This window comes from Dendropsophus ebraccatus, chromosome 11 (genome assembly GCF_027789765.1).
Source record: "Dendropsophus ebraccatus isolate aDenEbr1 chromosome 11, aDenEbr1.pat, whole genome shotgun sequence".
In the NCBI taxonomy this organism is placed as follows: domain Eukaryota; kingdom Metazoa; phylum Chordata; class Amphibia; order Anura; family Hylidae; genus Dendropsophus; species Dendropsophus ebraccatus.
This window is the reverse complement of record NC_091464.1, coordinates 4,793,902-4,821,887: the sequence shown is the minus strand read 5'-3', so window position 1 is coordinate 4,821,887 and position 27,986 is coordinate 4,793,902. Positions and strand designations below refer to the sequence as shown.

The window sequence follows — 27,986 nt, the reverse complement described above, 5'->3', positions numbered from 1 at the left end:
CTGATGCTGTCTCTCTTGTGCTGTGCGGTATATAACATGCAGCAGATGTGGCGGCATACCTGATGCTGTCTCTCCTGTGCTGGGCGGTATATAACATGCAGCAGATGTGGCGGCATACCTGAAGCTGTCTCTCCTGTGCGGTATATAACATGCAGCAGATGTGGTGGCATACCTGATGCTGTCTCTCTTGTGCTGTGCGGTATATAACATGCAGCAGATGTGGCGGCATACCTGATGCTGTCTCTCCTGTGCTGTGCGGTATATAACATGCAGCAGATGTGGCGGCATACCTGAAGCTGTCTCTCCTGTGCGGTATATAACATGCAGCAGATGTGGTGGCATACCTGATGCTGTCTCTCTTGTGCTGTGCGGTATATAACATGCAGCAGATGTGGCGGCATACCTGATGCTGTCTCTCTTGTGCTGTGCGGTATATAACATGCAGCAGATGTGGCGGCATACCTGATGCTGTCTCTCCTGTGCTGTGCGGTATATAACATGCAGCAGATGTGGCGGCATACCTGATGCTGTCTCTCCTGTGCGGTATATAACATGCAGCAGATGTGGCGGCATACCTGATGCTGTCTCTCCTGTGCTGTGCGGTATATAACATGCAGCAGATGTGGCGGCATACCTGATGCTGTCTCTCCTGTGCTGTGCGGTATATAACATGCAGCAGATGTGGCGGCATACCTGATGCTGTCTCTCCTGTGCTGTGCGGTATATAACATGCAGCAGATGTGGCGGCATACCTGATGCTGTCTCTCCTGTGCTGTGCGGTATATAACATGCAGCAGATGTGGCGGCATACCTGATGCTGTCTCTCCTGTGCTGTGCGGTATATAACATGCAGCAGATGTGGCGGCATACCTGAAGCTGTCTCTCCTGTGCGGTATATAACATGCAGCAGATGTGGTGGCATACCTGATGCTGTCTCTCTTGTGCTGTGCGGTATATAACATGCAGCAGATGCGGCGGCATACCTGATGCTGTCTCTCCTGTGCTGTGCGGTATATAACATGCAGCAGATGTGGCGGCATACCTGATGCTGTCTCTCCTGTGCTGTGCGGTATATAACATGCAGCAGATGTGGCGGCATACCTGATGCTGTCTCTCTTGTGCTGGGCTTCTTTCCATTGCATCAGAGTCTTCTGTAGATTCCTTTGCAGAACGTTGGCCTAAATGATACAAGAGGCTTTGGGTGAGAGGGGTTTTGGGTGACACACACCCCATTGTTTTCTTGCCGCCCATTGTTTTCACACACCCCATTGTTTTCATACTCCCCATTGTTTTCATACTCCCCATTGTTTTCATACTCCCCATTGTTTTCATACACCCCACTGTTTTCATACACCCCATTGTTTTTATACACCCCACTGTTTTCTCACACCCCATTGTGTTCTATGGCTCACCGGGTGCTCGTCGCACTGAAAGAGCAGAATACTTGGACTTTCTGGACTCCGGGCGGTGACTGCAAGAAGAGACTTGTACGGATGGGTCCCCAGCACAGAGTCATAGCTTTCTATATACTGCAGCGGGATACTCTCCAGGCTGTCCTGTAAGATAAGAGGCAGACGTGCAGGATCTCCAGTGTATGATAGCCGCAGGATTACATTCTAACTGTTCTCTTTTCATACATTGGACCCTTAAAGCCAGTCACAGTCCAGTCACAGTCCAGTCTCCCAGTACTTATCAGCTGCTGTATGTCCTGCAGGAAGTGGTGTATTCTCTCCAGTCTGACACAGCGCTCTCTGCTGCCACCTCTGTCCATGTCAGGAACTGCCCAGAGCATTAGAGGTTTTCTATGGGGATTTGCTGCTGCTCTGGACAGTTCCTGACATGGACAGAGGTGGCAGCAGAGAGCACTGTGTCAGACTGGAGAGAATACACCACTTCCTGCAGGACATACAGCAGCTGATAAGTACTGGGAGACTGGAGATTTTTTTTTTTTTTTTAATAGAAGTAAATTACAAATCTATATAACTTTCTGGTACTGATTGACTTGAAAAACATAATTTTCCCCCTTTAATCTAAACAACAATTTCAGATAATCTGATTTCCTTATAAAACCATGGAGTGGTGCAGGACAATAACCTTGGTTTCCTTGGACTTCCTGGAATCGGCTTCTAGGTTTCTGTATCTGCAGCTTAGTAAGTTACAGTAACAGACACCCTGGCAGTATTTCTTCCCCTCCCATAATAGACGTCTCACCTGAGATTCCAGGTCCGTCAGGATCAGCTGGCCGTTCTCTACCTGCAGAATCATCTCCTGTCCCCAGACTTTCCCCTCTGCATCTAATGCTTGCAGGTGGCTCACGCAGTCCTGCGCATTTTGCAGGCGATCATCAAGTTCACAAGTCAGCAGGTGCTAAATGGGTCACAAAACAACAGAATTCTTATATAAAGGGTCGGTGAAATTATATTTACCAATGAACTGGGCCAGAAGGTGCCAGAGATTTGTAATGTGCATCTATGAAAAAAAAATCCCCAGTCTCCCAGTACTTAGCAGCTGCTATATGTCCTGCAGGAAGTGCTGTATTCTCTCCAGTCTGACACAGTGCTCTCTGCTGCCACCTCTGTCCATGTCAGGAACTGCCCAGAGCAGGAGAGGTTTTCTATGGGGATTTGCTGCTGCTCTGGACAGTTCCTGACATGGACAGAGGTGGCAGCAGAGAGCAGATTTTTTTTAATAGAAGTAAATTACAAATCTCTGGCAAAAAATTTGTAAATTTGGAACATTTTCTGCAAAACCATACATTACTGTGATCAGCTCCTCCTGTTACATAACCCCTGCAGATTGGAATACACTGTGACAGCTTCCCTTTAAGCTGCGCTTCTTCTCTCCCTTATGTTGATGAGTCTTCTCCATTGTCTATTACAATCCGTTTTATATACATTTATTGAACAGTCTCATGATAAATATGGCCGTATGATGTCATTACCTCTACTCGGTGATAGAAGTTGCTGTTTGACCTGGACAAAGACTGAGCATATTGTTTCCTCTGATCTGCAACACAGACAAAAATGCAACTTAGACAAACAAAAACTTTGAGTAGCGCCTGGAGGAGTGTGATTACAGTGCTGACACACCTGGAGACCATGATTACAGTGCTGACACACCTGGGGACCGTGATTACAGTGCTGACACACCTGGAGACCATGATTACAGTGCTGACACACCTGGGGACCGTGATTACAGTGCTGACACACCTGGAGACCATGATTACAGTGCTGACACACCCTGAGACTGTGATTACAGTGCTGACATACCCAGGGAACGTGATTACAGTGCTGACACACCTGGAGACCATGATTACAGTGCTGACACGCCTGGAGACCATGATTACAGTGCTGACACACCTGGAGACCATGATTACAGGGCTGTCACGCTCGGAGACCGTGATTACAGGGCTGACACGCCTGGAGACCATGATTACAGTGCTGACACACCTGGAGACCATGATTACAGTGCTGACACGCCTGGGGACCGTGATTACAGTGCTGACACACCTGGAGACCATGATTACAGTGCTGACACACCCGGAGACTGTGATTACAGTGCTGACATACCCGGGGAACGTGATTACAGGGCTGACACACCTGGAGACCATGATTACAGTGCTGAAACGCCTGGAGACCATGATTACAGTGCTGACACACCTGGAGACCATGATTACAGGGCTGTCACGCACGGAGACCGTGATTACAGGGCTGACAAGCCTGGAGACCATGATTACAGTGCTGACACACCCGGGGACCGTGATTACAGTGCTGACACGCCTGGGGACCGTGATTACAGTGCTGACACGCCTGGGGACCGTGATTACAGTGCTGACACGCCCAGGGACCGTGATTACAGTGCTGACCCACTCGTGAACCGTGATTACAGTGCTGACACGCTCGGGGACCGTGATTAAAGTGCTGACACACCCGGAGACCATGATTACATTGCTGACACGCTCGTGGACTGAGATTACAGTACTGACACACCCGGAGACCATGATTACAGTGCTGACACACCCAGGGACCGTGATTACAGGGCTGACACACCCAGGGACTGTGATTACAGTGCTGACACGCCCGGGGACCGTGATTACAGTGCTGACACGCCGGGGACCGTGATTACAGTGCTGACACTCCTGGAAACCGTGATTACCTGGTAAAAGTAAACTGCTCAGAGGACTAGTTGGCCCTGATGAAGCTAGAGCGCGGGAGTTGATATATGTAAGTTTGCAGGTCATAGCGGGCACGGTATGTGTGCGATGCCCCAGGCCCCTAGGGGCCACTCCGCAGTATAGATGGTGCTAACAGGCAGGAACCGGGGCAGCTGTAGGATAATGTGGTCACGGTGTAGGCACGAGGGTGATACAGCTGGAAACCGGGCTCCTGACCATGCGGGGATACTGGGCATGCGATTCTTTGTTGTCCTTAGTCAGGGCACCAATGAACACACCAATGCCAAGGTTCAGAAACAGCGGTAGTTGTATATTTATTGTAACGGTGGTAACTAGTAGTAACAGTCTCTCCGGATGCAACCGGGAATAAGGCAATCTTGAATAAAGCAGAGTAATGGGTGATGCTGCAATAGGCTGTGAGAGTAGCGTGCTGAATGATGGGAGTAGTAGTGAGACTGAAGTTGAGATGCTGGGTGGAGTGAGAGTTGAATGAAATACTTGCTGTTGATGATTTGAGAAGATGATGATGAGAGGAACTGAAGAACGACTGAAGAATCGACACCCAGATGAGAATCTTGAGACTTGAGACAGGAACACAGCCAGTGGACTGGAGCAGCAGAGCACACGCAGGCCTCTCTCTTAGCAGGGAGAGAGAGGACAAAAGCACAACTTGTCTCCTGAAGGTGGAGGACAAGACTACACTGTACAGGAACAGCAGAGCAACACACCCTATCCCCTCTGGGGTAGAAGATAGACTGAGGTAGAACAGGAAGTCACATGGTAACCCCAGCCAAAGCTCGATGACCATTGGAGTTACCATGGAAGCAGGGGCACAGTCACGTGACATCCAGCCATTGCATCATCACACCATTAGGCATATACAGAGAAATATACATGAGAAGTTAGGAAAAACGTGTGCATCCGCAGCTTCATAAAAATCAATAACTTTTATTAAACGTCACAAAACAAAAAATAACAAAACTGGTGAAAAGACACGCCGACGCGTTGCAGGGTGAGAACCCCTTAATCATGGCAATAGTAGCATGGTTACAACTTGTTTAAATACAGATAGGATGTGACGTTAGACTGGATAGAACCGCCCACCAAAAAACTACATACACCTGAGCGTCCACTCCAGATAAGTCACATGACTATTTACATCGCACATAGAAGTGTAGCAGTAAACATAAAACAAACAACAATCATATACATATTGGAAAATCATAAACAAAGAGCAATATAACGATCTACTTAATTCAATAAATATAGTATAGGTCAGTTTTATAATTTAGCCCTTTAGGGAACCTAGTATTAAGATTAAGAATCCAAAGCGCCTCCCTCTTTCTAACCATGCGAGTCCAGTCACCCCCACGTTTAGGTCTATTAACCCTTTCAATAGCGGAGACTTTTAAACCACTCGTATCCCCTGCGTGACACTCAACATAATGTCTAGCAAGGCCGGAGAGTGAACGGGTACTGCGAAATGAAATGGACATCTTATTGTCAGACAGGTGTTCCCCAATACGGGTTTAAAGCTTCCTGATACTCGATCCCACATACTGCAACATACACGGTGTGGGAGGAATTGCAGTTGAGGAAGGATCGGATCCTGAACTCTCGGCCCGTACTGGATGACACCACTGCAGGTTTTTTAATTACATGCCGCATCGCGGTACCGCACACGGGAAAAAACCCGTGGTTTTTAGCCAGTTTTGTGTATGTGGCTGTGAACTGTTACCAATGTCGCTCGGGGACAACAGATTACCTAAAGTCTGACCTCTACGTCCAACGTACCTTACCCCGTTGCCTAGAATCTGTTTACACTTGGGATCAGAAAAAAGTAACGGTAAATATTTTTTTATAATGTTCCGTATATCATTATATTGTGGACTATAATTAGTTGAGAAGGTAATGCCACATTTATCACTAGACCCTGTATGTGAGTTACCACCTCTATCTCGTAAGTGATACTCTCTGTCTTTCTGCTCTGCTATATGGCGAGCCCTCTTAATAACGTGGATTTTGTATCCCCTAGCCTGGAGTCTCTGCTCCAAATTTTGAGCACCCATTAGATAAACCGCATGATCTGAACATGTGCGAATAAGGCGGATAAATTCCCCAATTGGAAGATTCCTGGTGACATGGGGAGGGTGACTGCTTCTGGCATGCAGCAAACCATTGCCCGCAGTTGGTTTGCGGTACAGGCCAGTGGCAATTTTACCGTCCACAAAGTGCAGTTTTACATCCAAGAAAGAAATGGACTTGGGCTCAAATTGTGCGGTAAATTTTAAGTTCAGGGTGTTAGCATTCAAATAACGCACCAGATCCGCGGCTTGACTCTCTGACCCCTGCCACACCAGGAGGAGGTCATCTATATAGCGCCCATACCAGGTGATGACACCTAAATATGGGTTATGGACGCTATATAGAACGACCTCCTCCCAGTAGGCCATGTATATATTGGCCAGGGAAGGTGAAAAACTAGCGCCCATCGGGCAGCCAAGTATCTGGAAATAAAAGTCATCAAGAAACTGAAAGAAATTATTGGTCAAAAGAAAACGTGTAACAGTAAGGACATAGTCCGATAACTCTCTACCATAATTGCTATACTTGCCGATGTGGAAAGCCAGAGCCTGGATGGCCATATCATGGGGGATATTGGGATAAAGAGCTACAACGTCACAGGATAACCATGACGCGTTCTCCATAGTAGGTAACTTTTCCACACTGGCAAGCAAACGTTTACTATCCCTGACATATCCCATCGTCCTTACTGCGAGAGGTTGGAGCAAATCATCCAACCAAATACACAATCTTTCAAGAAGAGAGCCTATGCCAGAGACAATGGGACGTAGAGGTGGTGGGAACCTCTACGCCAGTGTCTAATATGTCAATGAGGCGCAGCCTCACCACATCAGTGGGGTCAGTAGGTTCACGTCTATATGTGGTAGGATCGTCCAGTATGCTCTTAACCTCCCTAATATACAAATCTCTGTCTAAGACAACCACCGATCCCCCTTTGTCTGATTTTCTTATAACTACATGGGGGTGATCCACAAGTTCTTTTAGAGCAGCTCTTTCTTTTCAGATTGTCTCTATTTTGTTGTAAATTCACATCAGGTCTATTACTCAGCTCTGTAAGAGCTTCTTCGACCTTATGTTGAAATACATCCATGGCCGGTGTCCTGGACTGAATGGGATAGTATGTGGGGTTAGGTATGGTAAGGCGATTTCCAGTGTCTGTCACTGGATCCGACAGACACAGGGCATTGGACTGTAAATCCAATAAGGATTGTATACACCTTTGTTCTGTCAATAGTAAATCTAACGGGGTAGACCCTTGACCCACAGTGTTGAGGTCCGATGTAGAAGGACCCGACATACATCTGTTGGCGGAGGACTCATCAGTGGTAGATATTTCTGAGACATCCGCCCAAAAATGTCTTTTTATAGTGACCAATCTCATAAATTTGTTTACATCTTGAATTGTATTAAACAAATTAAACCTTTTACTCGGTACAAAAGAAAGCCCTAGGGCCAAAACATTCCTTCGGTCATCTGACAAACAACATGCAGAGAGATTAACCACATCAAGACTAGTGGGGCTCAATATCTCCTCCTGTGGCCTCCCCACCCCCTGTATCCCCCCCCTCCCCCTCTGATGTTTGCTCCCTGCACGCCTGGGCCTGGATCGTTTTTTGATTGTCCCGTACCAGCTAGCGTGTAATCGGAGGATCACGGTGAAAGTTTCTATTTTTACGTCGGGCACCACTGGGGGGTTACCTCGAGACATTACCTCGGGGGTTAGCTGATGTCTCAAAGTTCTCCTGTTCGGAGTAGTCCGTCTGGGTGTCCGAGAGACATCGGTAACAGTTCACAGCCACATACACAAAACTGGCTAAAAAACACGGGTTTTTTTCCCGTGTGCGGTACCGCGATGCGGCATGTGTCGTTATGTAATTAAAAAACCTGCAGTGGTGTCATCCAGTACGGGCCGAGAGTTCAGGATCCGATCCTTCCTCAACTGCAATTCCTCCCACACCGTGTATGTTGCAGTATGTGGGATCGAGTATCAGGAAGCTTAAAACCCGTATTGGGGAACACCTGTCTGACAATAAGATGTCCATTTCATTTCGCAGTACCCGTTCACTCTCCGGCCTTGCTAGACATTATGTTGAGTGTCACGCAGGGGATACGAGTGGTTTAAAAGTCTCCGCTATTGAAAGGGTTAATAGACCTAAACGTGGGGGTGACTGGACTCGCATGGTTAGAAAGAGGGAGGCGCTTTGGATTCTTAATCTTAATGCTAGGTTCCCTAAAGGGCTAAATTATAAAACTGACCTATATTATATTTATTGAATTAAGTAGATCGTTATATTGCTCTTTGTTTATGATTTTCCAATACGTATATGATTGTTGTTTGTTTTATGTTTACTGCTACACTTCTATGTGCGATGTAAATAGTCATGTGACTTATCTGGAGTGGACGCTCAGGTGTATGTAGTTTTTTGGAGAGCGGTTCTATCCAGTCTAACGTCACATCCTATCTGTATTTAAACAAGTTGTAACCATGCTACTATTGCCATGATTAAGGGGTTCTCACCCTGCAACGCGTCGGCGTGTCTTTTCACCAGTTTTGTTATTTTTTGTTTTGTGACGTTAAGTAAAAGTTATTGATTTTTATGAAGCTGCGGATGCACACGTTTTTCCTATCTTGGATGAGTCGGGTTGCGGCCCACAATACAGCACCCGCAAGCTCTCAAACTACGGAGATCCATATATCAGGTGAAGCAAGGCTGAGTGGGTGAGCTGACAAAATCCTCTTTTGTTTTTTGCTTATACATGAGAAGTACCATACTTGAACACTGGAGGGCGACATAATACCATTAGGCACTGATACCTGAATAGATATACAAGAAGTGAATGGAATAGCAGACCTGAATACTGAGAAGGGTGACACAATACACGCAGTTTGCAGTGGACCATAGCTTTCCAGAACAGAACTGGTTATAATAAAAGTGTGAGCATGAGAAGGGCTGTTCTGGGACACTGCATGTGCACATGTAGGCAGTGTGCGGGGTGATGGATCGGCACATTTCCTTAGCGTTCTAGGCATTTTTCTAGCGATTGGTTTCCTTTAAGGCTTCTGTACACAAGAGACCGTAGCGCCTCTGTAGAATTGAAGTCTGTAGCGGCGCAGTCTCCATGCACATTTTTTGTCACACATGTATGGAGCTACAAGCTGCACAGAATGGAGCGGGGGGGGATGGGGACAGAATCTATAGAACCTTCCAGATAATTCCATTGTAGGATTTATACATAATTATGCACCATTTTATTACATGATATAGAGATTTGATCACTGACCGACCGGCAGGACTTACAGACTGTCTCTTACAGACCTGTTGGCTTCTCTATAAAGTGTACCTATCACTCCCGGAGCCTTGCAGGATCCTGCAGGGTCACGACCCTCCTCTGTGGGTGAAGGACGGAATTCCGGGAAGTGCATTGTAAATGTATTACAGCACAGTTAACAGTGCTTCCAGGAGTTACCTACCAACCTGCAGGAGATTCTTTCATTGTATGCTGCCGTGGTCCCAAAGTGATTAGGTACACCTGAACAAGCTTCTCCTACTCTGCCCTCATTACCCGATTACCTGTATAATAATCACCTGTCCACCCACTCATCACGCTCCAACCTCCTTAACATGGACAAGACAAAAGAGCTGTCTAATACACCAGGAATAAATTGTAGACCTGCACAAGGCTGGGATGGCTACAGGACAATAGACAAGCAGCTTGGTGAGAAGGCAACAACTAGCAGGGTGCTAACACGCACGACTGATGCGCAGCAGATCAGCAGCAGATCTGATGGTGCAGATTTGATGCTGTGTTCAGTTATTTACATCATATCTGCTGCGTAGCCGCAGCAGAAGATTCACTGCGATACGGTGTGTGTGAAGCTACCCTTAGAGTTTACTAGATTACTAGAAAATGGAAGAAACACAAGATGACTGTTGAACTTCCTTGGTTCGAGGCTTCACGCAAGATCTCTACCTGGGACCATAGTATGGAAGATTACCATTAGTGACACTACACCGTCATGGAGGTCCTCCTGCTCACACCAGCACATGTCCGACCCGGGCGACGTCACCAATCACCATCTGGATGATCATGGGAGAAGGTCATGTGGTCACATGAGACCAACAGAGAACTTTTTAGTATCGACTCCCCTTGCTGTAATTGGAGGAAGAAGAAGGATGTGTACAACCCCAAGAACACAGTCCCCACTATGAAGCATGGGGGGGGGGATATCATACTTTGGGGTGATTTTCTGCAATGGGGACAAGATGCTACAGTGTATTGAAGGGAGGATGGATGGGGCCATGTATCGCCAGCTACAAAACCTCCTTCCTTATTGGAAATGGGTTGCGGCCCTGTCTTCCAGCATGGCAATGTCCTGAAATACAACCAGGACAACTACAAGTAAGGAGGAAGCACAAAGCAGGGACAACTGAGGAGGAAACCCCCAGCCGGGACAACTAAGGAGAGGACCCACAGCCGGGACAACTAAGGAGAGGACCCACAGCCGGGACAACTAAGGAGGGGACCCACAGCCGGGACAACTAAGGAGGAGACACACAGCCCAAACAACTAAGGAGGAAACACACAGCCGGGACAACTAAGGAGGAGACACACAGCCGGGACAACTAAGGAGGAGACCCCCAGCCGGGACAACTAAGGAGGAGACACACAGCCCAAACAACTAAGGAGGAAACACACAGCCAGGACAACTAAGGAGGAGACACACAGCCGGGACAACTAAGGAGGAGACACACAGCCGGGACAACTAAGGAGGAGACCCACAGCCGGGACAACTAAGGAGGAGACACACAGCCGGGACAACTAAGGAGGAGACCCCCAGCCGGGACAACTAAGGAGGAGACACACAGCCGGGACAACTAAGGAGGAAACCCACAGCCAGGACAACTAAGGAGGAAACACACAGCCGGGACAACTAAGGAGGAGACCCACAGCCAGGACAACTAAGGAGGAAACCCACAGCCGGAGCAACTAAGGAGGAAACCCCCAGCCGGGACAACTAAGGAGGGGACACACAGCCCAGACAACTAAGGAGAAAACACACAGCCAGGACAACTAAGGAGGAGACCCACAGCCAGGACAACTAAGGAGGAGACACACAGCCCAAACAACTAAGGAGGAGACACACAGCCGGGACAACTAAGGAGGAGACCCCCAGCCGGGACAACTGAGGAGGAAACCCCCAGCCGGGACAACTAAGGAGGGGACACACAGCCCAGACAACTAAGGAGAAAACACACAGCCAGGACAACTAAGGAGGAGACCCACAGCCAGGACAACTAAGGAGGAGACACACAGCCGGGACAACTAAGGAGGAGACACACAGCCGGGACAACTAAGGAGGAGACCCCCAGCCGGGACAACTAAGGAGGGGACCCACAGCTGGGACAACTAAGGAGGAGACACACAGCCCAGACAACTAAGGAGAAAACACACAGCCAGGACAACTAAGGAGGAGACCCACAGCCGGGACAACTAAGGAGGAGACACACAGCCGGGACAACTAAGGAGGAGACACACAGCCAAAACAACTAAGGAGGAAACACACAGCCAGGACAACTAAGGAGGAAACACACAGGCGGGACAACTAAGGAGGAGACACACAGCCGGGACAACTAAGGAGAAGACACACAGCCGGGACAACTAAGGAGGAGACACACAGCCGGGACAACTAAGGAGGAAACCCACAGCCGGGACAACTAAGGAGGAAACCCACAGCCGGGACAACTAAGGAGGAAACACACAGCCGGGACAACTAAGGAGGAGACCCCCAGCCGGGACAACTAAGGAGGAGACCCCCAGCCGGGACAACTAAGGAGGAAACACACAGCCGGGACAACTAAGGAGGAAACCCACAGCCGGGACAACTAAGGAGGAAACCCACAGCTGGGACAACTAAGGAGGAAACCCACAGCTGGGACAACTAAGGCGGGAACACACAGCCGGGACAACTAAGGAGGAAACCCCCAGCCAGGACAACTAAGGAGAAAACACACAGCGGAGACCACTAAGGAGAAAACACACAGCCGGGACAACTAAGGAGAAAACACACAGCCGGGACAACTAAGGAGGAAACCCCCAGCCAGGACAACTAAGGAGAAAACACACAGCGGAGACCACTAAGGAGGAGACACACAGCCGGAACAACTAAGGAGGAGACCCCCAGACGGGACAACTAAGGAGGAGACCCCCAGCCGGGACAACTAAGGAGGAAACCCCCAGCCGGGACAACTAAGGAGGAGACCCCCAGCCGGGACAACCAAGGAGGAAACCCCCAGCCAGGAAAACTAAGGAGGAGACCCCCAACCAGGACAACTAAGGAGGAAACACACAGCCGGGACAACTAAAGGAGAAAACACACAGCCGGGACAACTAAGGAGGAGACACACAGGACAACTAGGGAGGAGACACACAGCCGGGACAACTAAGGAGGAAACACACAGCCGGGACAACTAAGGAGGAAACCCACAGCCGGGACAACTAAGGAAGAGACACACACAGCCGGGACAACTAAGGAGGAGACACACAGCCGGGACAACTAAGGAGGAGACACACAGCCGGGACAACTAAGGAGGAGACACACAGCCGGGACAACTAAGGAGAAAACCCACAGCCGGGACAACTAAGGAGGAAACCCACAGCCGGGACAACTAAGGAGGAGACCCTCAGCCGGGACAACTAAGGAGGAGACCCACAGCCAGGACAACTAAGGAGGAAACCCACAGCCGGAGCAACTAAGGAGGAAACCCACAGCCGGGACAACTAAGGAAGAGACACACAGCCGGGACAACTAAGGAGGAGACCCACAGCTGGGACAACTAAGGAGGAAACACACAGCCGGGACAACTAAGGAGGAAACACACAGCCGGGACAACTAAGGAGGAGACACACAGCCGGGACAACTAAGGAGGAAACACACAGCCGGGATAACTAAGGAGGAAACCCACAGCCGGGACAACTAAGGAGGAGACCCCCAGCCGGGATAACTAAGGAGGAGACACACAGCCGGGACAACTAAGGAGGAGACCCCCAGCCGGGATAACTAAGGAGGAGACACACAGCCGGGACAACTAAGGAGCGGCTCTGTAAGAAGCATTTCATGGTCCTGGAGCATCCTCCAGTCTCCACACCTTAACCCAATACGAAATGGCGGGAGCTGAAACTCCCCAGTGACGGCCCCGAAACCTGGAAGCTTTGGAGAAGATGAGTATGGGGGAGGGGGGCTCAATTCCTGCTGCAGGGTCTGCAAACCTGGTCAGGACCTCCAGGAAACGTCCGACTTCTGTAACTGCAAATACCAAATAGGAACTTATCCTCTTCTATTGTATCACATCCTTATATCATGGAATAAAATGGTGACTAATTCTTTATAAGTCCTACAATGGGATTATTACCAGGAATAATCCCCCCCCCTCCATTCTGTGTAGGTGGTCGGCAGCGGATCACATGCTTATTAGCCCCTCTCTATATTAGTTTTCTCATTATTGTTTAGGAACCAATTCCCGGTTTCCCATAGACTTTTGGTCTCCAGTATTTTCAGCTTACAGTGTTGGTCCTGGAACCAATGAATATTGTAAGTTGTGGGCGCGCTGGACGTTACTGCTGGACGTTACTGCTGGACATTACTGCTGGACATGTGGCGTCTGATGGAACGTGCCTTATAGGTCACATGGATTCGTGGCCGTTGTTCTGAGCTGTATGAAAGCCGCTACACAACCCCTTATATCCACAGAACTACAGCTTGTCCTCTTACCCCGTACGTGACCTGCACCAGCGCGTCACCAAGGAGTTCAGTAAAACATCCGTCAGTTTCTTACTAATTTGTAGATAATAGACGCTGGATAGGTTACGGTGTGTAAAACATGTCAGCCGGACACCAATAATTGTACTTACTGTAGATCGACTTTGCACTGGGTCTGCTACCAACATTGCTGGATTTGATGGTCTCTACCTGGTGTGCCAGCACGCCTCTAATGGAGGAGAAGGATGGTAAGTAACGTTATACAGCATCACAATACACTTCTAATAAAGCTAATAGGACCCCCAGTACAGAAATGGCTCCCGTCTAGTGATGAGCGGACACCTGGAAATTCAGGCTCAAAAGGTTCAAATGAACAAGAAAAAAAAAATTCTAAGGCCTGGACCTCATTGAAGTCAAAGGAGACCTAAAGTTTTGGGCACAAAAATGGATGTAAAATTGCTGTAGAAAGAGGAAAAGCCGGCAAAATGGGGGCAACAACAGGACAATTACCCAACAAAAGAAAGAGTAGGGAAAGTACTGGGACAGACCAGGCCTGTGGGCCAAAGACGTTCACCAATTGCCTTGGCTAGAAAAGTGTTTAGCTGACTGCTGTTCACAATAATTTCCTGAGCCAGAGTTATCAACGCACTGCTGGGGCTGATATCCCGAGTGTTGGTGGAGTTAGGCTATCAGTGCTGGGGCTGATATCCCGAGTGTTGGTGGAGTTAGGCTATCAGTGCTGGGGCTGATATCCCGAGTGTTGGTGGAGTTAGGCTATCAGTGCTGTGGTGGCTGATATTCTGAGTGTTGGGGGAGTTAGGCTATCAGTGCTGGGGCTGATATCCCGAGTGTTGGTGGAGTTAGGCTATCAGTGCTGTGGTGGCTGATATTCTGAGTGTTGGTGGAGTTAGACTATCAGTGCTGGAGCTAATAGTACAAGTATTGGCGGAGTTAGGGAACTGAGTGCTTTGCCCAGTAAATAAGAGTACGGACACAGTCAGCCAGTGAGTGTGAGTGCAGACAATAATTAAAGTATTGGTGGAGTTAGGCAGTCAGTGCTATTCACAGTAACTCCCTGAGTGTTTCCAGAGCTATGCATACAGTTCTGCGGCTGATATTCTGAGTGTTGGTGGAGTTAGGCAGTCAGTGCTATTCACAGTAATGTCAGTGTGTTAGTGATCCTAATAATTGAGTGTGCAAAAAAAGAAGACAACATCAAAGATTGGCTGTGGTTGCAGTGATGCTTGTTGGTGGTGATGGAGCCGCTGCTGCAGGGGGGTGTGTAGATTTGTTATATCTGTGGAGAGTGACAAGGAGCGCAATGGTGAAGAGGAAGACGACGTGAGGGGCGATGACGAGGTCTGAAAGCTGGAGATAAAGCTGAAGTAGCCGCTTCACACCCATGAGCCATGGTTCTGGATGGTGCACCATTCACACAGTTGTCGGACCAGTCCTCCACACATGGTTGGTTGTCGTACCGTCAGCAGCCAAGGAACACCACTGTCCAGCAAGGAGCCAGAAGGAGGAGGACTTGCCGACTGGGTGACATGAGTGACTACATGCTGTAGTGCCTGGGCAGTGACTGGTGAGGGGTCCACATTCTGACCAGTGCTGATTACCGGGTGGCCTCCTTGCTGGATACCCCCTACAAGGGCAACATTCCGTCCTAACCTCTGACACCTTGTCGGATCTCGCCCTCTATGCCTTGGAGGTGCTGGCCTGCCCTGCCGAAAGAGTGCTGTCTGAACAGGTGTTTAACATCACAGGGGGAGTCATCAAAGACAAGTGGATCTGCCTCCCCTCAGCCAACATGGACAAGCTGACATTCAGGAAAGAGAGCCAGGCGTGGAGCCCACAGGACTTGTCTGTTACCCTGCCCTATTGAGGACACAACATATAGATGGACAGCATTGGCTACCTCCTTCTCCGCCTTTTCCACCTTCACATCCACCACTTACACCTCAGCCTCCTGTTTAAAAATTATTATTATTATATTTTAAGTACATTCCCTACCCCATTTTTGCTGGCCAATTGTCCTGTTTTTAACTTCATTTAATTTCCTTTTGCCACCATTTGTGATTTACTTGTCACAATTGTTAATGACGTACTTACCTGCCCCACCTGTCAGGGCCTATGTAACGTACTTACCTGCTCCACCTCCCACCTCTTGGGGTCTACATGACTTACTTACCTGCCCCACATACAGTATCTGGGTCTACATGACGTACTTACCTGACCCACCCCTAGGGGTCTACATGACGTATATACCTGCCCCACCTGTCGGGGTCTACATGACGTACTTACCTGCCCCACCTGTCGGGGTCTACATGATGTATATACCTGCCCCACCTGTCGGGGTCTACATGACGTATTTACCTGCCCCACCTGTCAGGGTCTACATGACGTATTTACCTGCCCCACCTGTCTGGGTCTACATGACTTACTTACCTGCCCCACATACAGTATCTTGGTCTACATGACGTACTTACCTGACCCACCCCTAGGGGTCTACATGATGTATATACCTGCCCCACCTGTCGGGGTCTACATGACGTATTTACCTGCCCCACCTCTTGGGGTCTACATGACGTATATACCTGCCCCACCTCTTGGGGTCTACATGACGTACTTATCTGCCCCACCTGTCAGGGTCTACATGACGTATTTACCTGCCCCACCTGTCTGGGTCTACATGACGTACTTACCTGCCCCACCTGTCAGGGCCTATGTAACGTACTTACCTGCCCCACCTCCCACCTCTTGGGGTCTACATGACTTACTTACCTGCCCCACCTGTCGGGGTCTACATGACGTATTTACCTGCCCCACCTCTTGGGGTCTACATGACGTATATACCTGCCCCACCTGTCGGGGTCTACATGACGTATTTACCTGCCCCACCTGTCTGGGTCTACATGACGTACTTACCTGCCCCACCTGTCAGGGCCTATGTAACGTACTTACCTGCCCCACCTCTCACCTCTTGGGGTCTACATGACTTGCTTACCTGCCCCACCTGTCTGGGTCTACATGACGTACTTATCTGCCCCACCTGTCAGGGTCTACATGACGTATATACCTGCCCCACCTGTCGGGGTCTACATGACGTACTTACCTGCCCCACATATCTGGGTCTACATGATGTATTTACCTGCCCCACCTCTTGGGGTCTACATGACGTACTTACCTGCCCCACCTGTCTGGGTCTACATGACGTACTTATCTGCCCCACCTGTCAGGGTCTACATGACGTATATACCTGCCCCACCTGTCGGGGTCTACATGACGTACTTACCTGCCCCACATATCTGGGTCTACATGATGTATTTACCTGCCCCACCTCTTGGGGTCTACATGACGTACTTACCTGCCCCACCTGTCTGGGTCTACATGACGTACTTACCTGCCCCACCTGTTGCAGTCTACATGACGTATTTACTAACGATTCATTAAAATACAAACAATACATTTGTAACACATTCCTTTTATGATACGTTACACAAGGACAATGTATTCCTCAGATCTTATTCTTAATATTTCATCATCTGAGCAGCGAGGACTTACTCTATTGCGTTCACGACATCTTGATCCATATTGAGCATTTGGAGCCCTAAAAAATCAGAAGAAGCTATATGTTATGGATTGTGTCTTCTTTGTTTGCATGTAGATATTGGTCAAGTAGAAAGGCCACTGTGACAGCAACTTTATAGAAGCAGATAATGGGATCTAAAGTATTATCACCATCTTTCAAATACATAAAATACCAATTTCTAGTTAATTTGCAGTGTTTTTTTTAGGATCATCTACATTTACATTGTTTGTGCAATGGTTTGGGGCAGGGAATTGGCAGGAGTGCTGGGGGAGTGAAGTAGACAGGGTGGGAGTCCATTGTCCCAGAACCTCATTTGTCACTGCTGCTGAATGTATATGTATAGGGTGGCACTAGTCTAAAGTTTATTCAAGGTCTAAGGGTATGTTCACACTGGAATTGGGGAGTAATATCAAGCAGATGCTGCTCGAAGATCCGCCTGTCCCATTGATTCAATGTGATTTCTTAAGTGCAATCTGCAGAATCGTCATGTGTGCAGTAGAGGCCGACCCTACTACTCCATTAGTCCAATAAACCACTGAGGAAGAGGTCTAGGCGGACCTTTAAAATACGTTTGGCAGCTACACTATACCACCTTGACACAACTTGAGCAGTTGAATCTGCACTCCCGTTCATTGTGCACCAACAAACTACATCCCAGTGTTGGCAAAGCGAGAGGGGGCGCCGCTTCAACATTCAAGGGAACCTGTCACCCCCCGTGCCGGGGTGACAGGCTCCCGACCCCCCGTTAGAGCCCCCTATACTTACCTCATCCCGCCGGGTCCCGCTTCTGGATTCGGTCGGGTCCCGGAGATCTCAGCCGCTGCAGCCCGGCGCGTGCGCTGACAGATGAGTCCAACACCCATAGAGAATGACGGAGCGCTGGACTCTCCTGTCATTCTCTATGAGCGTTGGACTCATCTCTCAGCGCGCGCGCCGGGCTGCAGCGGCTGAGATCTCCGGGACCCGACCGAATCCAGAAGCGGGACCCGGCGGGATGAGGTAAGTATAGGGGTCTCTAACGGGGGTCTGGAACCTGTCACCCCGGTACGGGGGGTGACAGGTTCCCTTTCAAGCAAATCCAGGCTGTTGGCGTCATCTGCCTCTATTGCAGACATCGAGGGCTAACCCCACAGACCCGACACGAGCAGACCCCGGAATGGTGAGCGGTCATCATCCCCTACGGTTAAACGAGCAACCTTGTAACTATTGAGCGGTAACTTGCTTGTCGGGCTTCTCTTTAAAGGCCATGTTCACACATGGCAAAACAGTGGCCGTTCTGTAACCATCCCCCCACCAAGATCTGCTGCACCGCCACTCCCGCCCTTCAAACTTTCCCCTTCCTGTGGGCAGGGCCGTTTTAATACATTGGTGGGCCCATTGCACAGCCATCAAGAGTAGCCCCCACCCAGCATTATCAGAATCGGCGCTCCACACACAGTATAATACCCTGAAAATGCCCCCACACTGCATTAAGAGCCCCAATACATACGGTAGTTACCTTATAACCTTATAAAGATATCACCAATGATACCATTACATAATACCGCCACACCATGACCCCTATCACTACAGCCCTATAACAGTGACATCCATTTACTCACAGGGGGCGTCTTCTCTCATCAGAGTCTGTCACCTTTTCTTTAACTCCATCCAGCCTGGGCCACCATGATGTCTCCCCCGGCTGTGAATCTTCTCTCCAGAATCTGCCAGAGAAACATTTTAGGCTCCAACACATACAGTAGTTACCCCCATCTGTGCCCCCATATAGTAGTTACCCCCTATGTACCCCTATATAGTAGTTACCCCCCCTCTGTGCCCCTATCTAGTAGTTACACCCCTCTGTGCCCCCACTTAATAATTAGGTATGCTCTGTGCCCCAACATAGTAGTAAGGTCCCTATATAATATAGGCACCTCTGTGCAGCCCCAATGTTAGTATAGACCCGTGTGCTGCCCCCAGTTATATATATAGACCCCGGGTGTGCTGCCTCCAGTAGTACATAGACCCCTGTGTGCTGCCCCCAGTAGTATAGAGAGCTGTGTGCTGCCCCCAGTAGTATATAGACCCCTGTGTGCTGCCCCCAGTAGTATATAGACACCTGTGTGCTGCCCCCAGTAGTATATAGACTCCTGTGTGCTTCCCCCAGTAGTATAGAAAGCTGTGTGCTGCCCCCAGTACTATAGACCCCCTGTGTGCTGCCCCCAGTAGTATAGACCCCCTGTGTGCTGCCCCTAGTAGTATAGACCCCCTGTGTGCTGCCCCCAGTAGTGTAGAAAGCTGTGTGCTGCCCCAAGTAGTATAGAAAGCTGTGTGCTGCCCCAAGTAGTATAGAAAGCTGTGTGCTGCCCCCAGTAGTATAGACCCCCTGTGTGCTGCCCCAGTAGTATAGACAGCTGTGTGCTGCCCCCAGTAGTATATAGACAGCTGTATGCTGCCCCCAGTAGTATAGACCCCCTGTGTGCTGCCCCCAGTAGTATAGACAACTGTGTGCTGCCCCCAGTAGTATATAGACCCCTGTGTGCTGTCCCCAGTAGTATATAGACCCCTGTGTGCTGCCCCCAGTAGTATATAGACTCCTGTGTGCTGCCCCCAGTAGTATATAGACTCCTGTGTGCTTCCCCCAGTAGTATAGAAAGCTGTGTGCTGCCCCCAGTACTATAGACCCCCTGTGTGCTGCCCCCAGTAGTATAGACCCCCTGTGTGCTTCCCCCAGTAGTGTAGAAAGCTGTGTGCTGCCCCAAGTAGTATAGAAAGCTGTGTGCTGTCCCAAGTAGTATAGAAAGCTGTGTGCTGCCCCCAGTAGTATAGACCCCCTGTGTGCTGCCCCAGTAGTATAGACAGCTGTGTGCTGCCCCCAGTAGTATATAGACAGCTGTGTGCTGCCCCCAGTAGTATAGACCCCCTGTGTGCTGCCCCCAGTAGTATAAACAACTGTGTGCTGCCCCCAGTAGTATATAGACCCCTGTGTGCTGCCCCCAGTAGTATATAGACCCCTGTGTGCTGCCCCCAGTAGTATATAGACTCCTGTGTGCTTCCTCCAGTAGTATAGAAAGCTGTGTGCTGCCCCCAGTTATATATAGACCCCGGTGTGCTGCCTCCAGTAGTATATAGACCCCTGTGTGCTGCCCCCAGTAGTATATAGACCCCTGTGTGCTGCCCCCAGTAGTATAGAGCTGTGTGCTGCCCCCAGTAGTATATAGACCCCTGTGTGCTGCCCCCAGTAGTATATAGACACCTGTGTGCTGCCCCCAGTAGTATATAGACTCCTGTGTGCTTCCCCCAGTAGTATAGAAAGCTGTGTCCTGCCCCCAGTAGTATAGACAGCTGTGTGCTGCCCCCAGTAGTATAGATAGCTGTCTGCTGCCCCCAGTAGTATATAGACAGCTGTGTGGTGCCCCAGTAGTATAGACAGCTGTGTGCTGCCCACAGTAGTATAGACCCCCTGTGTGCTGCCCCCAGTAGTATAGACAGCTGTGTGCTGCCCCCAGTAGTATAGACAGCTGTGTGCTGTCCCCAGTAGTATAGAAAGCTGTGTGCTGCCCCCAGTAGTATATAGACACCTGTGTGCTACCCCCAGTAGTATATAGACCCCCTGTGTGCTGCCCCCAGTAGTATTGAGACCCGATTGTGCTTCCCCCAGTAGTATATAGACCACTAGGTGCTGCCCCCAGTAGTATATAGACCCCTTGTGTGCTGCCCCTAGTACTATAGACCACTAGGTGTTGCCCCCAGGAGTATATAGCCCCCTCTGTGCACCCCCCAGTAGTATATATCCCCTGTGCTCCCCCCAGTAGTATATAGTCCCCCTGCGCACCCCCGGTAGTATATATATCCACTGTGCACCCCCAGTTATATATACCCCCCCTGTGCACCCCCCCAGTTATATATACCCCCCTGTGCGCTCCCCCAGTTATATTTATACAGACTGTGCACCCCAGTTATATATACCCCCCTGTGCAACCCCCCAGTAGTATATAACCCCCCTGTGCACCCCCCAGTAGTATATAGCCCCCCTGTGCACTCCCCGAGTTATATATAACCCCTTTATATTATCCCCCTGTGTGCTCCCCCATTTATATATATACCCCCTGTGTGCCCCCTAGTTATATATACCCCTGTGCACCCCCCAGTAGTATATAGCCCCCCTGTGCGCCCCCCCAGTAGTATATAGCCCCCCTGTGCGCTCCCTGAGTTATATATACCCCCTGTGCACCCCACCTGTTATATATATATATATATACCCCCTGTGTGCCCCCCCAGTTATATATACCCCATTGTGTGCCCCATCCCCCCCACCAGTAGTATATAGGCCCCCCTGTGGCACCCCATGTCGTATAGACCCCCGTTGTGTGCTGCCCCCGTTATATAGCCCCCCTTTGTGCTCCCCCTCTCATATAGCCAATAACAAAAAAAAACACTTTACACTCACCTGGGTCCACGCGGTCCTCTTCTCTTCAACTCACCGCATCCTTGTGGCCGCAGACAGTGCTTTACCTGCGGTCACAAGAGGCCGTTCTTCCCTCTCACGGTCGCTCAGCGTCGATATCATAACGGGAGAGCGGCCTCTTGTGACCGCAGGCAAAGCACTGCCTGCGGCCACAAGGATGTCTGACAGGGAGGGAACCAATGGCTCCCGACCTGTCAGTGCCGCTGCTGCCTGTACCTGTGAGCGTTCATGACGAGGAGGGGGCCTGCAGGGGGCGCCATGGATGGTTAACTTACCCTTCCCGATAGCACCCCCCTGGCAGGCTGGTGGCCGGAGCCCTGCAGGCTGGCCCTGCTCAGGGTGGGCCCCTTTAACCAGTGGGCCCGGTGCACATGCACCATGTGCCCTCTGGTTAAAGCGGCCCTGCCTGTGGGTGGTGGTACCGATAGTCCGGGTGGGTCATTTGCCCCTCAGGACTCCTGTGACAAGAGCCCAAGGGACCCATCACGGCCCGACAGGTCACTGACCATTTCAGGTGGATACAGCCACAACACACAGAAGGTACCGACATCCCACCTGTGTGCTGGACTGGCACTGGCGTCACAGCAATCACCATCACTGGCCGAGCTGTCACAACCACCAGCACAACATCATCCAGTGGTTCACCACATATACAGTGATACCTCTGTATACACTGCTGTGTGTGTGTGTATGTATGTGTATATATAATATATATATATATATATATACACACACACACACACCCTTTTTATATACTGGCAGTGAACCATAGACCAGTGGAATGAGACTTTCAGATCCCACAAAGAACTAAGGGCACGACAATGAATTATCAGCACCTGGTAGAATGAAGCTGATGGGGCTCCTCTCATACCTCCCATCTGCCGCTATCTCAGTCCTATAGGATCTCCTCAGTCTTCTCACGGCTTGTGGTCCCCTCTGCTGAGGATGTTACCATAACCACGGCCTCCCTCATTCCTGTCACTACTGCCTTTTATGGGGAGCTCATTAGCATAGCTCCACACAGTTTCTGGATGTTTCCGCTAGTTGGTGTAATACACTAAGGAGGCAGTTGGTGGCACTGTTACATAACGCCCTGATTGAGGTGTGTTTGTGAATAGCGACCCCTCTGTACTATACCTGATATCTATGGTACACATTTTAGGGAATATTTTAATGAATGAGGAAGAACAACTTTCTTTTGGAGACCCCCGTTGATTTTGTCCCATTGTGACAGCACTAACTCCTGGAGTGGGGGACACGTATACAGCTAACCAGAGTCCGGTGAGAAGGGGGTAAGATGTTGGAGCATGAGGTAGAAGAATACTTGAGGAGAGAGAGAATGCTTGTGCCTGTGTTTTGACTCTTTTGGTCTTCGCACCACCTATTGCCCACCAGTGTCGGGGGAACGGTCCTAGTGGGTGACACAAGCCTTGCTCACTGTGGTTGCTGACAAGTGGTTGAAAATAAGTGGAGTTTAAAGAGGAATTGCTGCTGATTCTGTGGGTTTGGAGTGACTGACTATATTGTTGTTTTTGTGCAATTGTGTGGTGTGTATTGCTGCAGAGCATAGATAGATAGTACCATAGTTGCTTAGTTAAACAGGTCCAAACAGTTTTTTTTTTCTCTGGTCTGCTCTGCACCTGGGGGTGGGGTTAATTGATCTCAGGTGCTTAAATCAAGGCTCAGCACTCACTGTGTGTGCTTGCTGACAAGTGGTTGGAAATAAGTGGAGTTTAAAGAGGAATTGAAAGAAGGAGTTACAGGTTCTGGTAAGTGCTAAATCTCTTACTTTTTCACAGTTTTGTTGCACTGAGGATGATGGCTAGCGAGATGGAAGGATTCATTCAGTGCGCAGTCTGCCGCATGTACGCACAACTGGAGCAGGAGTTCCAGGGTGACGACCGCTGTGACAGATGGGAGCATGTTGCCCATCTAGAAGAGTTAGAGATCTGGAGAAGCATATTGCTACACTGAGGGAACTTGGCCACCTTGAGAGGGAACTTCGGCTCACTGAGCAGGAAGTTAGTGGGTTAGAGATGGAGGGTGGTGATATAGATCAGGAGGCCCAAGTAAGTAGCTGGGTTAATGTAGTTAGAGGGACCAGTAAGGGATCCAAGAAAAGGAAGGCCACTTCTCCTACTATATGCCCAAGCAAAATTGCCAAGTTAGGTGATGATGCAAGGGCATCCGTGTCAGAAATGGCAGCTCTAGTGGAACCTGTTCTCCCTAACAGCCGGGGGAACAGTCCAACTAGTAGTGGGCGGGATGGTATAGTAGGTAGGACAACTAGCAGTGGGCGGGATGGTATTGTAGGTAGGACAGCTAGTAGTGGGCGGGATGGTATTGTAGGTAGGCCTAGACAGTTAGTGGTTGTAGGGGATTCTGTAATCAGGAAGACGGATAGAATAATTTGTCGCCAAGACCGCCTCAACCGAATGGTTTGCTGTCTCCCTGGTGCCAGGGTTCGGCAAGTGGTGGAGAGGGTGGATAAATTACTTGGGGGGGCTGGGGATGACCCAGCTGTCGTGGTCCATGTGGGAACCAATGACAGGATACAAGGTAGGTGGAGGTCTATTAAAAATAATTTTAGAGAACTAGGTGCTAAGTTGAAGGGAAGGACCTCCAAGGTGGTATTCTCTGGAATACTGCCTGTGCCATGCGCATCGCAGGAAAGACAGCGGGAGCTGCGGGAGGTAAATGCATGGCTCACGTTGTGGTGTAGAGGAGAAGGGTTTGGGTTTTTAGAGCACTGGGCTTAATTTTCATTGGGGTACAATCTGTTTTCCGCAGATAATTTGCACCTTAATGGAAGGGGGTCCGCTGTGCTGGGGGAGAGAATCCTAGAAGGGGTGGAGGGGTTTTTAAACTAGGGATGTGGAGGGAGGACAATGTAGTATGTAATGTAGTGGCAGATAGGTTAGAGAGGGGACAGAACAATGAGGTGGGAGGAGAAGGGTCATGTGGGGGGAGGATAAGAGCAGTGGATAGGGAGAAGGGCCCTGTGGGGGGAGGATAAGAGCAGTGGATAGGGAGATCCATATGTTGCGGATGAACAGTGAGGATGATTGTAGCCACAGCACAGTAATAAATCCCATTTCTTATAATGAAGCCGTTAAACTCGATGGTAATATAAAGTGTATGGTTACTAATGCCAGAAGTCTAGCCAGCAAGATGGGGGAGCTGGAGGTCTTGGTTCTGGAGGAGTCCATTGATGTGGTTGGTGTGACTGAGACATGGCTGGACTCCTCACATGACTGGGCTGTCAATATTCAGGGATTTACGTTGTTCAGAAGGGACCGGGTGGGCAGAAGGGGAGGAGGAGTATGTCTGTATGGTATAAGGGCAGGGGGGAGGAGTATGTCTGTATGGTATAAGGACAGGGTGGGCAGGGGGAGGAGGAGTATGTCTGTATGGTATAAGGACAGGGTGGGCAGGGGGAGGAGGAGTATGTCTGTATGGTATAAGGACAGGGCGGGCAGAAGGGGAGGAGGAGTATGTCTGTATGGTATAAGGACAGGGTGGGCAGGAGGAGGAGTATGTCTGTATGGTATAAGGACAGGGTGGGCAGGAGGAGGAGTATGTCTGTATGGTATAAGGACAGGGTGGGCAGGGGGAGGAGTATGTCTGTATGTCAGAAATGATATTAAAGTGAGTGTAAAAGATGCAATAGTGGGAGATGACTGTGATGATGTGGAAGCATTATGGGTAGAACTACAGAAGGAGGTAAAGAGTGAAAAAATTATTCTTGGTGTAATCTATAGACGCCCCAACATTACTGAGGAGGTAGATGGCCAGTTGAATAGACAAATAGAGTGGGCTGCCCGGGAGGGGACAGTAGTGATAATGGGGGACCTCAACTACCCAGATATAGATTGGGGTCACGGTTCAGCTAAAACCACAAAGGGGAGGGAATTTCTTAACCTCCTGCAGGATAATTTTCTGGGCCAGTTTGTGGAGGAGCCAACTAGAAGTGATGCCTTGTTGGATCTGGTTATTTCTAACAACGCTGAGCTGGTTGGGGATGTCACTGTCCATGAACACCTGGGGAATAGTGACCACAATATAGGGACTTTTAGCTTAAAGTGTAGAAAAGAAAAACATGTTGGGAGGGCAAAAACTCTTAATTTTAAAAGGGCCAATTTTCCTGGGTTAAGGGCAGAACTTCAGGGCATAGACTGGGAGCGGCTGCTGTCACATACGGATACAGCTAATAAATGGGAAATCTTCCAATCCACATTAAATAACTGTACTGCCAAATATATTCCTATGGGGAACAAATATAAACGGTTAAAATCCAATCCCACATGGCTTACAACTGAGGTTAGAAGGGCTATAAATGAGAAAAAAGGGGCATTCAAAAATACAAATCAGAGGGGTCAGCTGTATACAGTACAGATCAGAGGGGTCAGCTGTATACAGTACAGATCAGAGGGGTCAGCTGTATACAGTACAGATCAGAGGGGTCAGCTGTATACAGTACAAATCAGAGGGGTCAGCTGTAGCATTTAAACATTACAAAGAAGTCAACAAAACCTGTAAAAATGTAATAAAAGCAGCAAAAATTCACAATGAAAGGCAGGTAGCTATAGAAAGCAAAAGAAACCCCAAAAAATTCTTCAAATATATTAATGCAAAAAAACCAAGGTCAGAGCATGTAGGACCCCTAAATAATGGCGACGGGGAATTAATAACTGGGGATCAGGAGAAAGCTGAGTTACTTAATGGGTTCTTCAGTTCTGTATATACAAAAGAGGATGGAGCTGTGGTGGGTGGGGCCAGTACTGAGGTGGGTGGGGCCAGTGCTGCTAACACATGTAATGTACTGAACTGGCTTACTATAGATATCGTCCAAGATAAATTTAACAAACTCAATGTAACCAAAGCTCCAGGGCCTGATGGATTGCACCCCAGAGTTCTTGGGGAACTCAGTTCTGTAATTTCACTACCCTTGTATGAAATATTCTGTGATTCTTTGCTTACTGGTATTGTGCCGAGGGACTGGCGTAAGGCAAATGTAATGCCGATTTTCAAAAAGGGCTCTCGAACTTCCCCAGGTAACTACAGACCTGTAAGCTTAACGTCCATTGTGGGGAAAGTATTTGAGGGGCTTATAAGGGACTACATCCAGGAATATGTAGTGGCTAATAGTATTATAAGTGATAACCAGCATGGTTTTACTAAGGACAGAAGCTGTCAAACCAACCTAATATGTTTCTATGAAGAGGTAAGTAGAAGCCTGGATGGCGGCGCGGCTGTGGATATCGTGGCTGTGGATATCGTGTACCTGGATTTTGCAAAAGCGTTTGACACAGTTCCTCATGGACGTCTGATGGGTAAGTTAAAGTCTATCGGTTTGGAAAGTTTAATGTGTAACTGGATTGAAAACTGGCTTAATAATCGTACCCAGAGAGTGGTGGTCAATGATTCCTACTCCGAATGGTCCCCGGTAATAAGTGGTGTACCCCAAGGGTCAGTACTGGGCCCTCTTCTGTTTAACTTGTTTATTAATGATATTGAGAATGGAATTAACAGCAATGTTTCTATCTTTGCAGATGACACCAAGCTTTGTAGTACAGTACAGTCTATGGAGGATGTGCAGATGTTACAGGCTTTGTAGTACAGTACAGTCTATGGAGGATGTGCAGATGTTACAGGCTTTGTAGTACAGTACTGTCTATGGAGAATGTGCAGATGTTACAGGCTGTGTAGTATAGTACAGTCTATGGAGGATGTGCAGATGTTACAGGCTGTGTAGTATAGTACAGTCTATGGAGGATGTGCAGATGTTACAGGCTGTGTAGTACAGTACAGTCTATGGAGGATGTGCAGATGTTACAGGCTTTGTAGTACAGTACAGTCTATGGAGGATGTGCAGATGTTACAGGCTTTGTAGTACAGTACAGTCTATGGAGGATGTGCAGATGTTACA

At 49.0% G+C, this 27,986-nt stretch overlaps 1 protein-coding gene across 4 annotated transcripts in view; it reads right to left on the bottom strand.

Annotated features, from left to right (window-relative positions):
* The window catches only part of EPS8L3 (EPS8 signaling adaptor L3), an 88,878-nt gene that overhangs the window by 39,347 nt on the left and 21,545 nt on the right, over positions 1-27,986 (bottom strand). For all 4 annotated transcript variants that reach the window (XM_069945327.1, XM_069945324.1, XM_069945323.1 and 1 more), the window contains exons 2-7: positions 17,583-17,628; positions 14,171-14,247; positions 2,942-3,006; positions 2,212-2,367; positions 1,413-1,556; positions 1,102-1,178 (exon numbers count right to left, since the gene is read on the bottom strand). In XM_069945327.1, coding sequence (XP_069801428.1) covers positions 1,102-1,178; positions 1,413-1,556; positions 2,212-2,367; positions 2,942-3,006; positions 14,171-14,247; positions 17,583-17,620 — 557 coding nt within the window. In that variant the 5' untranslated portion in view covers positions 17,621-17,628. The remainder of the gene's footprint in view (positions 1-1,101; positions 1,179-1,412; positions 1,557-2,211; positions 2,368-2,941; positions 3,007-14,170; positions 14,248-17,582; positions 17,629-27,986) is intronic.